The 11,454-nt window shown below is 50.4% G+C and overlaps 1 protein-coding gene across 2 annotated transcripts; it reads right to left on the reverse strand.

Annotated features, from left to right (window-relative positions):
- Positions 1–352: 352 nt before the first annotated feature.
- On the reverse strand, positions 353–10,724 carry ZNF77 (zinc finger protein 77). Of its 2 annotated transcripts, none has more exons than XM_002828429.4 (4): positions 10,571–10,724; positions 6,212–6,338; positions 3,672–3,852; positions 353–1,960 (listed from the first exon to the last, which is right to left on the reverse strand). In XM_002828429.4, exons 1-4 carry the CDS (start codon positions 10,571–10,573, stop codon positions 634–636), a joined length of 1,638 nt encoding a protein of 545 aa, XP_002828475.4. In that variant the 5' UTR covers positions 10,574–10,724; the 3' UTR covers positions 353–633. The 2 variants fall into 2 exon arrangements, with proteins under 2 accessions (XP_002828475.4, XP_054395279.2); XM_054539304.2 differs by lacking the exon at positions 10,571–10,724 and adding an exon at positions 6,781–7,042.
- Positions 10,725–11,454: the final 730 nt, after the last annotated feature.

Consider the following 11,454-nt stretch of genomic DNA (forward strand, 5'->3'; position numbering starts at 1 on the left):
AAAATAGAAAAAATTAGCCAGGCTTGGTGGTGGGCATCTGTATTCCCAGCTACTTGGGAGGCTGAGGCAGGAGAATGGCATGAACCCGGGAGGCGGAGCTTGCAGTGAGCCGAGACTGCACCACTGCACTCCAGCCTGGGCAACAAAGTGAGACTCTGTCTCAAAAAAAAAAAAAAAAACCAAGAAAGTAGGAATCAAAAATGTTTCATCTAAACTCACACCAAGTTGTGCATGAAAACAAAAAAAACAATCACCCCAGGTCCAAAAGACATTTCAATGGAAATATGACAAATTTTATATAACTACAATTATTTAAAGTCCTAAATGACAAAATATACATAGTATAGCTGAAAGCGTACAAAACAGGATATTTATTAAATGTTTACATCACAAACATACACTAGAAATTAATACACAAGGAATCACTATTAAGGCTGAGGCATGTAAAGGCAATACCGTATTAATCATAATTAAGAGATTTCTCTCCTACTCTGAGTTTTTAGGTACAAAATAAGTGCTATACCAGGTTTTCCTACATGCTCTACATAAATAAGGTTTCTCACCAGTGTTTTCTCGCATTTACAACAAGGTTTTACGGTTGAACACTCTCCCAGGTCCACTGTATTCGTAGATTCACACTCCAGCATGTGTTCTCACATGTGCTTGAAGCGATGCAAGATACCTGAAGGTTTTCCCACACTGCTTGCATTCATACGGTCTCTCTCCAGTGTGCGTTCTCACGTGCACACGAAGGGATGAGGAACAACTGTAGGCTTTCCCACATTCAGTACATTCGTAGGGTTTGACCCCACTGTGTGATCTCACGTGCTTTTGAAAGTACTGAGCATGGCTGAAGGCTTTCCCACATTGATTACATTCGTAGGGTTTCTCTCCGCTGTGGGTTCGCACATGCTCTCGAAGGGAGGAGTGACAGCTGAAGGCTTTCCCACAATGCTTACACTCAAAGGGCTTCTCTCCAGTATGCGTCCTCACGTGGATTCGAAGGGAGGAGGAAAAACTGTAGGCTTTCCCACACTCCTTACATTCATAGGGCTTCACCCCGCTGTGTGTTTTCACATGTCTTCTAAAGTAAGTGGGACATCCGAAGGCCTTCCCACACTGCTTACACACATAGGGCTTCTCTCCGGTGTGCATTCTCACGTGTGCTCGCAGAGAGGAGGGGTACCTGAAGGCTTTGCCGCATTCCTTACAGTCATAGGGTTTCTCTCCACTGTGTGTTCTCCCGTGTTCTCGAAGAGACGAGTAACAAGTGAACGCTTTTCCGCAATGTTTACACTGACAGGGTTTCTCTCCAGTGTGCGTCCTCACGTGATCTCTAAAGGAGGAGTAACAGCTGAATGATTTTCCACAATGCTTACATTCATACGGTTTCTCTCCAGTGTGTGTTCTGACATGTTCTCGAAAGTATGAGGGACAGCTGAAGGCTTTCCCACACTCCTTACACTCATAGGGTTTCTCTCCTGTGTGAGTTCTTACGTGCCGTGTAAGGTAGGAGTAATACATAAAGGTCTTCCCACATACTTTACATGCATGGGTTTTCTGCCCATGGTGACTATTCACGTGTCCCCTGAAAGATGAGGGACAAGTGAAAGCTTTTCCACATTTCTTACATTCATAAGACTTTTTACTGCTGAGACTTTTCACGTATGTCGCAGATGCTCTCCTTGAGTCCTGGCAATTACAGGGTTTCTCTACAGTCTGCATTTTCATAGAAGGGCTTTGGCAGGAGAGGCAGCTGCAGGCTTGCCCACATTCCTTACACACTCTCTGTCCGGTGTGAGATCTCTGCCGATTCTCGAAGGCTTTGCCACACTTAGCGCACTCAGAGGGTTTAGCTTCAGTAGGGTAACTCTTGTGCACAAGAAGGTTCGCAGTCTGGCTCAAGGTCTCTCCGCATTGATGACCGTCATTACTTTCACAGAGGCTCCCCAATTGACTTCTGTTCAAAATCAGAAGCAAGCTACTAGTCATGAATGTTTATAAGTGATTAATTTATTAATGGTTTTTAGTGATTATTTTGATTACATATTTGCCAATTTCACTGAATGGGTCTATTTTCAGCACTGTCTGCCTGTTTTCTATGGAGAACAAGCTTAATGCTCTAGCTGAAGGCTCAACTGCAGCCATAAATTTCACGATGTTTCTTTTTTTCTTTTTTTGAGACGGAGTCTCACTCTGTCGCCCAGGCTGGAGTGCAGTGGTGCCATCTCGGCTCACTGCAAGCTCCGCCTCCCGGGTTCATGCCATTCTCCTGCCTCAGCCTCCTGAGTAGCTGGGATTACAGGCGCCCGCCACCACGCCTGGCTAATTTTTTTGTATTTTAGTAGAGACGAGGTTTCACCGTGTTAGCCAGGATGGTCTCGATCTCCTGACCTCATGATCCGCCCAACTTGGCCTCCCAAAGTGCTGGGATTACAGGCGTGAGCCACCACGTCTGGCCTTTTTCTTTTTTTTTTTTTTTTTTGAGACGGAGTTTTGCTCTTGTTGCCCAGGCTGGAGTGCAATGGCATGATCTCAGCTCACCGCAACCTCCACCTCCTGGGTTCAAGTGATATTCCTGCCTCAGCCTCCTGAGTGGCTGGGATTACAGAGGTGCGCCACCACACCTGGCTAATTCTTTATTGTATTTTTTTTTTTTTTGTAGAGATGGGGTTTCTCCATGTTGGTCAGGCTGGTCTTGAACTCCCGACCTCAGGTGATCCACCTGCCTCAGCCTCCCAAAGTGCTGGGATTACAGGCATGAGCCACCGCGCCCAGCCCACAGTGTTTCTTATAGATGAGGTTTCCTGATATTGTTTCCAACTGTTTCAGACACGTGACACTGACATCACATTTATGAAAATCCTCTCTTAGGAAAAGTCTCGGCCAGGGACGGTGAATCACACCTGTAATCCCAGCACTTTGGGAGGCCAAGACGGGTGGACTGCTTGAGTCCAGGAGTTTGATACCAGCCTGGGCAACATGGTGAAACTCCGTCTCTACAAAAACACAAAAATTAGCTAGGTGCGGTGGTGTGTGCCTATGGTCCCAGCTACTTGGGAGGATAAGGTGGGAGGATTGCTTGAGCCCAGGAGGCAAAGGTTGCAGTGAGCCAAGATCCGTGCCACTGCACTTCAGCCTGGTTGACAGAGTGAGACCCCATCTCAAAAATAAATAAATAAATATAATAGAAATAAAATAAAATAAATAAAATTATTAAAATATATTTTTAAAAAGAGAAAATAAAGAAAAAGAAAAAAATGTCTTTGTGAATCTGCAATTGTGTAGCTGGTTCATACTTTTTTTTTTGAGATGGAGCTTTGCTCTTGTTGCCCAGGCTGGAGTGCAATGGTGCAATCTCGGCTCACCGCAACCTCCACCTCCCAGGTTCAAGCGAATTCTCCTGCCTCAGCCTCCTGAGTAGCTGGGATTACAGGCATGAGCCACCACGCCCAGCTAATGTTTTGTATTTTTAGCAGAGACGGGGTTTCTCCATGTTGGCCAGGCTGGTTTTGAACTACTGACCTCAGGTGATCCGCCCGCCTCGGCCTCCCAAAGTGCTGGGATTACAGGCGTGAGCCCCTGCGCCCGGCCGATACTTTTCTTTGAATTGAAAGTTAGTTTTAGACGCTCTGCAGAGAGGCCCATCCCTCTGGTTGAGCGCCACTCACCTCAAGTGCCTCTCTGGGATTTGGCGCTGATCTCCAATGTTATCAAATCTCCAATTTTCTCCAAAAATAGACCAGGAATCACTTCTTGTGAACTTGACAATTTCTTCATCATTGGATATTCCATTCCCAAAAACGTCCCTCTGAGAACTTGATCCACTGGTTCTGACATAAATGCAACAATCTGCAACAATCAATTACACAATTTCTTAGGGGAAATATGTTAGGATAAAGGAAATAAAATAGACCACATACGGATTTCTTTTCACATAGTAATCCAAAAATGTACCGTTTATAAGGAAGAATAGACATGCTATCAAAGTGAAACTCTGAGGACCTCATCTACTTGAGAATTTGGCAATAATAAAAAACAGATGAGCCGGGTGCTGTGGCTCATGCCTGTAATCCCAAAGCACTGCAGGGCCAATGTAGGAGAACTGCTTGAGCCCAGGAGTTCAAGACAAGCCTGGGCAACACAGGAAAATAAGGAGACCTCATCTCTGAACAACAATAAAAAATTTAAATTAGCCAGGCGTGGTGGTGTGTGCCTATAATCCCAGCTCCTTGGGAGGCCAAGGAGGGAGGATCACTTGAGCCCAGGAAGTCTAAGCTGCAGTAGGCCATGATCGCACCACGGCACTGCAGCCTGTGTGACAGAGTGAGACCCTGTCTCGAAAACAGAATAGTGCTGGGTGCAGTGACTCACGCCTGTAATCCCGGCACTTTGGGAGGCCAAGACAGGTGGATCACCTGAGGTCAGGAGTTCGAAACCAGCCTGACCAACACAGTTAAACCCCATCTCTACTAAAAATACAAAAAATTAGCTGGGCATAGTGGCACGTGCCTGTAATCCCAGCTACTCGGGAGGCTGAGGCAGAAGAATCACTTGTAGCTGGGAGGTGGGGGTTGCAGTGAGCCGAGATTGCGCCATTGCACTCCAGCCTGGGCAATGGGCAATAAGAGTGAAACTGTGTCTCAAAAAAAAAAAAAAAAAAAAAAGAAGAAGAGATAAACGTGGCAACCCATTTACTAAGAAATAGAATAGTTCCAAACAGATGGAGACTGATGTTAAGTAAAATATTATCAGAAAAGCAAAGTACAAAGTTGGTGGGCAAAATGCACATGCACAAATGCTCCTTGTATACGAGGAAATACAGAGGCTTTCCCCTGCGAAGGAGGACAGTGCAGGAGGGTGGAGGAAAAACCAAACAGGGCAGCTGAGAGAGGACACACCTCCTCCTTCTCAGAGCAGGGTTTGTGTTTCTTTTTGTTTTGTTTTTTGAGACAGAGTCTCACTCTATCACCAAGGCTGGAGTGCAGTGGCACTGTGTTGGCTCACTGCAACCTCCGTCTCCTGGGTTCAAGCAATTCTCCTGCCTCAGCCTCCCGAGTAGCTGGGATTACAGGCACCTGCCACCACGCCCGACTAGTTTTTATATTTTTAGTACAGAGGGGGTTTCACCATGTTGGCCAGGCTGGTCTTGAACTCCTGACCTTAGGTGATCCGCCTGCCTAGGCCTTCCAAAGTGCTGGGATTACAGGCGTGAGCTACTGCGTGCAGCCAAGGGTTTGTGTTTCTAACCCGCACTGCCAAACAGAAACTTCTTATCCAGAACCCACTCCGGCCAAGGGCTGCTGCTCTCCTGGTGCTCACAGGCTCAGGGCCCTTACAGGAGTCCTTCCTCCACTGTGCCCGGCTGCCCTCAGGTGTGAGCGCCGCCCGCTCCTGGAGAATCACATGATGAGGAAGGATTGTGAAGGGCAACAAATGTTCCCCTGAGACAGGCCAACACTTGGACCTCCAGGACCACCGGTGATGACTGAGTGTGAGTTTTCACTGCAGCAAAACTACCATGTCAAACGTGGATTACTCACAGTGTAACTTTGATTTACTTTATCACAGTGTATTTTGATTTTCAAAGTACAGTTACTCTGTGCGGTGAACCACAAAGCTGCTTTCGTTGCCCCAACGTGACACAGAATACTCTGCTCACACTTATAAAATGTGGGCAGCCAAAGACGGGTGATCAAGGAAACCTATATCAATAATACACAAAACTTTGTTTTCATGGAGAAGCGTTTTGACTCCCATGTTCCATGGGTGTTGGGATCACGTCTATCTCTTTTCCAACATATTTCAATTTTTGAGCTCAAATAAAAAGGAAAACAAGCTATCTTAGGCCGGGCACGGTGGCTCACACCTGTACAATCCCAGCACTTTGGGAGGCCGAGGCGGGAGGATCACGAGGTCAGGAAATGGAGACCATCCTGGCTAACACGGTGAAACCCCGTCTCTACTAAAAGTACAAAAAATTAGCCGGGCGTGGTGGCAGGCGCCTGTAGTCCCAGCTACTCGGGAGGCTGAGGCAGGAGAATGGCGTGAACCCGGGAGGCGGAGCTTGCCATGAGCCGAGATCCTGCCACTGCACTCCAGCTTGGGCGACAGAGCGAGACTCCGTCTCAAAAAAAGAAAAAAAAAAAAAAAAGAAGAACAAGGTCTCTTTGCTCTCCAGGACACAGTGAGGGAACGATGCCATCCTTACCCAAGGAAGCCAGGTTCCTGCAGGTCTCCAGCATCACATCTCTGTAGAGGCTCCTCTGAGCATGATCCAGCAACGCCCACTCTTCTGGGGTGAAGTTCACAGCCACTTCCTCAAAGACCACGGAGTCCTAAAACATTCCACACATCCCACTTCAGCAAAGGCACCGCCTCCCCCATGTGCGCAGGAAGAGGGGTGAGGCTGACAGCCTGGGGAACTGAGCCACACAGAGCTTATGTTCTTGTGAGAGGTGACAAACAATAGGAAAGTGCGGTACACTCAATGCCGTGAGTACCTTCCCAACAGGAAGCAAAGCACAATGATGGCCTCTGCGGGAGACTTACAAAGAATTACCGAGGAACGGCAGGTCTGAGGGCGGGGAAACACTGAAAAATCTGAAAACATCATTAAGCTAAGGCTGGTGGCTCATGCCTGCAATCCAGTACTTTGAGAGGCTCAGGTGGGAGGATTGCTTAGGGCCAGGAGTTGGAGACCAGCCTGGGCTACATAGCAAGATCCCGTCTCTACAAAAAAAAAAATACAATAAATTAACCAGCCACGGTAGTACACACCTGTAGTCCCGGCTACTTAGGAGGGTGAGGAGGGACGATCACTTGAGCTCAGGGGTTCAAGTCTGCAGTGAACTATGACTGTGCCACTGCACTCCTGTCTGGGCAACAGAGTGAGACCCAGTCTCAAAAAAATAAAATAAATCAATCATTCAGGTAACATGGAAATTGACAAGACTTGCTCAAATTTTATTATTTCTTATTCAGCTATAATATCAGCACTTTGGGAGGCCAAGGTGAGAAGATCGCTTGAGGCCAGGAGTTCAAGACGAGCCTGGGTGACAGAGCAAAGACCCTGTCTCTTAAAAAAAAAAAAAAATTAAATTAAATTGAATTTTAAAAATACAACTATGAAGAAAAGCAAGATTATTTCCTTATAATTTAGGATATTGGCCAGGTGTGGTGGCTCACACCTGTAGTTCCAACACTTTGGGAGGCCAAGACAGGCAGATCACTTGAGCTCAGGAGTTCGAGATCAGCCTGAACACAGTGAAACCCTGTCTCTACCAAAAAAAAAAAAAAAAAAACTAAAAGAATTTAGGATAGGCCGGGTGCGGTGGCTCACGCCTATAATCCTAGCACTTTGGGAGGCTGAGGCGGGCGGATCACGAGGTTAAGAGATCGAGACCATCCTGGCCAACATGGTGAAACCTCATCTCTACTAAAAATACAAAAATTAGCTGGGCGTGGTGGCATGCGCCTGTAGTGTCAGCTACTCAGGAGGCTGAGGCAGGAGAATCACTTGAACCCAGGAGGCGGAGGTTGCAGTGAGCCAAGATGGCGCCATTGCACTCCAGTCTAGCAACAGAGTGAGACTCCATCTCAAAAAAGAAAAAAAAAAAAAAAAGAATGTAGGATACTGGCCTGATCTGGAGGAAGAAGCCTACCATTACATATCATTTCAAATTGGATGCCAAGGCTTCTTCAAAGACATGGCCTGGCTGTCGTTACACACTGTTCACTTTAGGATGTTTCCGTTGACTCTGTAATTGTCTTACAAAAGTTCTATATGAGTTCTATTTTATAATAAAATGCTATCAGCAGCTGGGCTTGGTGGCTCAGGCCTATACTCCCAGCACTTTGGGAGACTGAGGTGGGAGGACTATTTGAGCCCAGAAGCTTGGGACCACCCTGGGCAATATGGTGAAACCCTGTCTCTACAAAAAATACAAAAATTAGCCAGGCATGGTGGTGCACACCTGGAGTCCCAGCTATTTGGGAGGCTGAGGCAGGACAATCTCTTGAGCCCAGGAGGCGGAGGCTGCAGTGAGCCGAGATCACGCCACTGTACTCCAGCCTGGGCGACAGAGCAAGACTGTCTCAAAAAAAGAATCAGTTGGGTGCAGTGAGGCATGCCTGTAGTCCCAGCTACTCAGGAGGCTGAGGCAGGAGGCCTGCTTGAGTCTAGAATGTCGAAGATGCAGTGAGTCATGATCGCACCCCTGCCCTCCAGCCTGGGCGACAGAGTGAGACCTGACTAAAAGAAAGAAAGAAAAGAAAAACTTTTTTTAGCAAACTCTTTTTTTTTTTTTTTTTTTTTTGAGATAGAGTCTCACTCTGTCGCCCAGGCTGGAGTGCAGTGGTGCGATCACGGCTCACTGCAACCTCTGCCTCCCAAGGTCAAGCAATTCTCCCTGCCTCAGCCTCCCGAGTAGCTGGGATTACAGGCACACACTACCACGCCCGGCTAATTTTTGTATTTTTTAGTAGAGACGGGATTTCACCATGTTGGCCAGGCTGGTCTTGAACTCCTGACCTCAGGTGATCTGCCTGCCTCGGCCTCCCAAAGTGCTGGGAGTACAGGCGTGAGCCACCGCGCCTGGCCAATTTTTGTATTTTTATTAGAGACAGGGTTTCACTATGTTGGCCAGGCTGGTCTCGAACTCCTGACCTCATGATCTGCCTGCCTCAGCCTCCCAAAGTGCTGGGAGTACAGGCGTGAGCCACCGCGCCCGGCCCAGCCAACTCTTCAGATGCTGCATACTTGACGGTCACAGAGCTCTCCCCCTGCAGCTGTCTCCCTGTGGCTATGGCATTAGTCCCGAAGCTCAATCATCAACTGTCCCCATGCCCCTGTTGCTTATACCCCCACCCCACTGCAATAGAACCCCACGCCTCTGGCATTACTCTCCTGCCTCTAATCCAACTAACCCTTCTCCCGAGTGCAACATCCCCCTCTCCCCCTCCCCCAATACCTCGCAATAATCCTTTTTCATCAAAGTTTCCTTACTACGTTTGGGTTGACACAGGCTTGACCACATGTTCGAAGCGTCCCGTTTCTTCCCCAAACTTTACTCAGCCTTCTGTCCTCTCCGCAGGCCCCTGAACTTTGAGTGGCCCCCCCGAGTCTGAGCAAGCAATAAGTGTGGAGTCCCCCGTCACCTCCCCTGAGCTAGCTGACCACGAGGAGGTACATTTACTGTCAACCCCCTTTCTGCTTGTCCCCTAAAATGTTCCTCCAAACCTTTTCTTGTGTATGAAAGTAAAGTCTTTTCCTGGTTGATATGGAGACCTGGCAGGTTTCTGAGGCTGGGGCTTATCCCTATTTTTCTCTCTCCTTCTCTAGCCAGGTTTATTTATTTATTTATTTATTTTTTTTTTGGTTTTTGTTTTTGAGACGGAGTCTTGCTCTGTCGCCAGGCTGGAGTGCAGTGGCGCCATCTCGGCTCACTGCAAGCTCCACCTCCCGGGCTCACGCCATTCTCCTGCCTCAGCCTCCCTAGTAGCTGGGATTACAGGCGCCCGCCACCACGCCCGGCTAATTTTTGTATTTTTAGTAGAGACGGGGTTTCGCCATGTTGGCCAGGCTGGTCTGGAACTCCTGACCTCAGGTGATCCGCCCGCCTCGGCCTCCCAAAGTGCTGGGAGTACAGGCGTCAGCCACCGCGCCCGGCCCAGGATTTTATTATTTGACAGGCTCCAGGACAGGGCACCACTTCCTCCTTGGCAGACCTTCCCAAACTGACCACCAAGCCCCTGACGGCTCCTGCCCTCTCCTCCAAGTCTCCCCGATCCCCTGACTGCCTCTACTGTTCCCCAACACATCCCTCGAGCCCGACTCCCTTTACTGTCCCCCCAAACTGCCCTCAAGCCCCTGACCGCCTCTACTGCTCCCTTAAAGTACCCCTGAGCCCCTGACTGCTTCTGCTGTCCCCTCGAGCTGCCCCCAAACTCCCGACTGCAGCTACTGTCCCCCTAAACTGCCTTCGCGCCCCTGCTCACCTGTCCCCCAAAACTGCCCCTTCAAACCCATGACCGCCTCTACGGCCCCCCCCAAACTGTCCCCGAATTCCTGACTGCTGCTATTGGCCCCCTAATCTGCCCTTGAGCCTGACTCCCTTCCACTGAACCCCCAAACTGCCGCCGAGCCCCTGACCATGTCTGTTCCCGCAAACTGCCCCTCCCCTCCTCCACTATCCCAAAACTGCCCTTGAGTCCCTGACCGCCTCTACTGTCCCCGCAAACTGCCCCTGTGCCTCTTAAACCTCTACTGTCCACTTAAATTGCCCCAAGCCCCTGACCACCTCTGCTGTCCCCACAAGCTCTCCCCAAACTCCTGACCTCTACTGTCCCCAGAAACTACCCCTCGAGCCCCTGACCGCTTTTGCTGTCTCCCTAGGCTGCCCCCAGCCCTACCGCTTGGCCGCTGTGACCACGTCCCCGGGGCCCAGGAGCTCCTCCTGCGCCGCCCCGCGCGTCCCTCAGCTTTCTCCGGCTGCGAACTCGGGCGGACGCCGGTTCCTGCCGCCCCACCTCGCCCCGGGCCCAGGCTCGGCTCCCGCCCCGCACTCACCATGTCCCGCCCGCTCCTGGGCTCTCCAGGGTTAGCGCCCCGCGGTCCAGCGACCGGCGCAGGTGAGCACGACAGGACACCTGGGCCGCTCGGGGTAGGCGGGGAAGCGCGCACGGCAGAGGGGAACGCGGCTTACCGTCCTCGGGGTCTGATTGGACAGATCTCGGGAAGTCGAGACTCTGACTGGACAGTGCTGTTGACTCCGCACCTCTGATTGGAGAATTCCCCAGTCCGGCCCCCTAGCGCCCTTGATTGGGCAGGGCTCCACTTCGGCTTAACGTCTCTGATTGGACAGTTCTCTGGGCCCCGCCCCTGCCTTCCTGATTGGATAATTCTCTCCTGAGTGACGGGCTCGTCGAGAACACGCGTGGCTGACCCTCCAGCCGTGCACCCGCGGATCTGGGAGAGCTCACTCCAGTCCAGGGAGGGCGCGGCGTCCTCCTCCCTGACTGCACGGGAACTCCAGACTCAGTTTCCCCTCGGAGCGGCCCCACGTGCGGGGAGGAGAGGAAGGGCGCGGAGTCCCATGGGGCGGAGTCCTGGTGGGGGCGGGACCCGCGTGCGTGACGTCACCGTGCTGTCCCGATTGGGCGCGGACGCCTGGGGTCCAGAGACCTGGAGATCTGGAGACCAGGCGACGAGGCCCCAGGAGGCCGGACCCCACCAGGCGCTCTCTGTGTTTTTTAAAACTCTCGGCCGGGCGCGGTGGTTCACGCCGGTAATCCCAGCACCGTGAGAGGCGGAGAACGGCGGATCACCAGAGGTCAGGAGTTCAAGTCCAGCCTGACCAACTTGGCGAAAACCACTTCTCTCCTAAAAATACAAAAATTAGCCGGGCACGGTGGCGGGCGCTTGTAATCCCAGCTACTCGGGAGGCTGAGGCA

Source organism: Pongo abelii, chromosome 20, assembly GCF_028885655.2.
Source record: "Pongo abelii isolate AG06213 chromosome 20, NHGRI_mPonAbe1-v2.0_pri, whole genome shotgun sequence".
Taxonomy (NCBI): Eukaryota; Metazoa; Chordata; class Mammalia; order Primates; family Hominidae; genus Pongo; species Pongo abelii.

Bases quoted from the DNA above. Each gene is read 5' to 3' on its own strand.
- ZNF77 (XM_002828429.4), bottom strand. The intron at 3,853-6,211 runs GTAAGGATGGCA...TGATTGTTGCAG, and splicing joins CAGGAACCTGGCTTCCTTGG to ATTGTTGCATTTATGTCAGA. The intron at 1,961-3,671 runs GTGAGTGGCGCT...GATTTTGAACAG, and splicing joins ATCCCAGAGAGGCACTTGAG to AAGTCAATTGGGGAGCCTCT.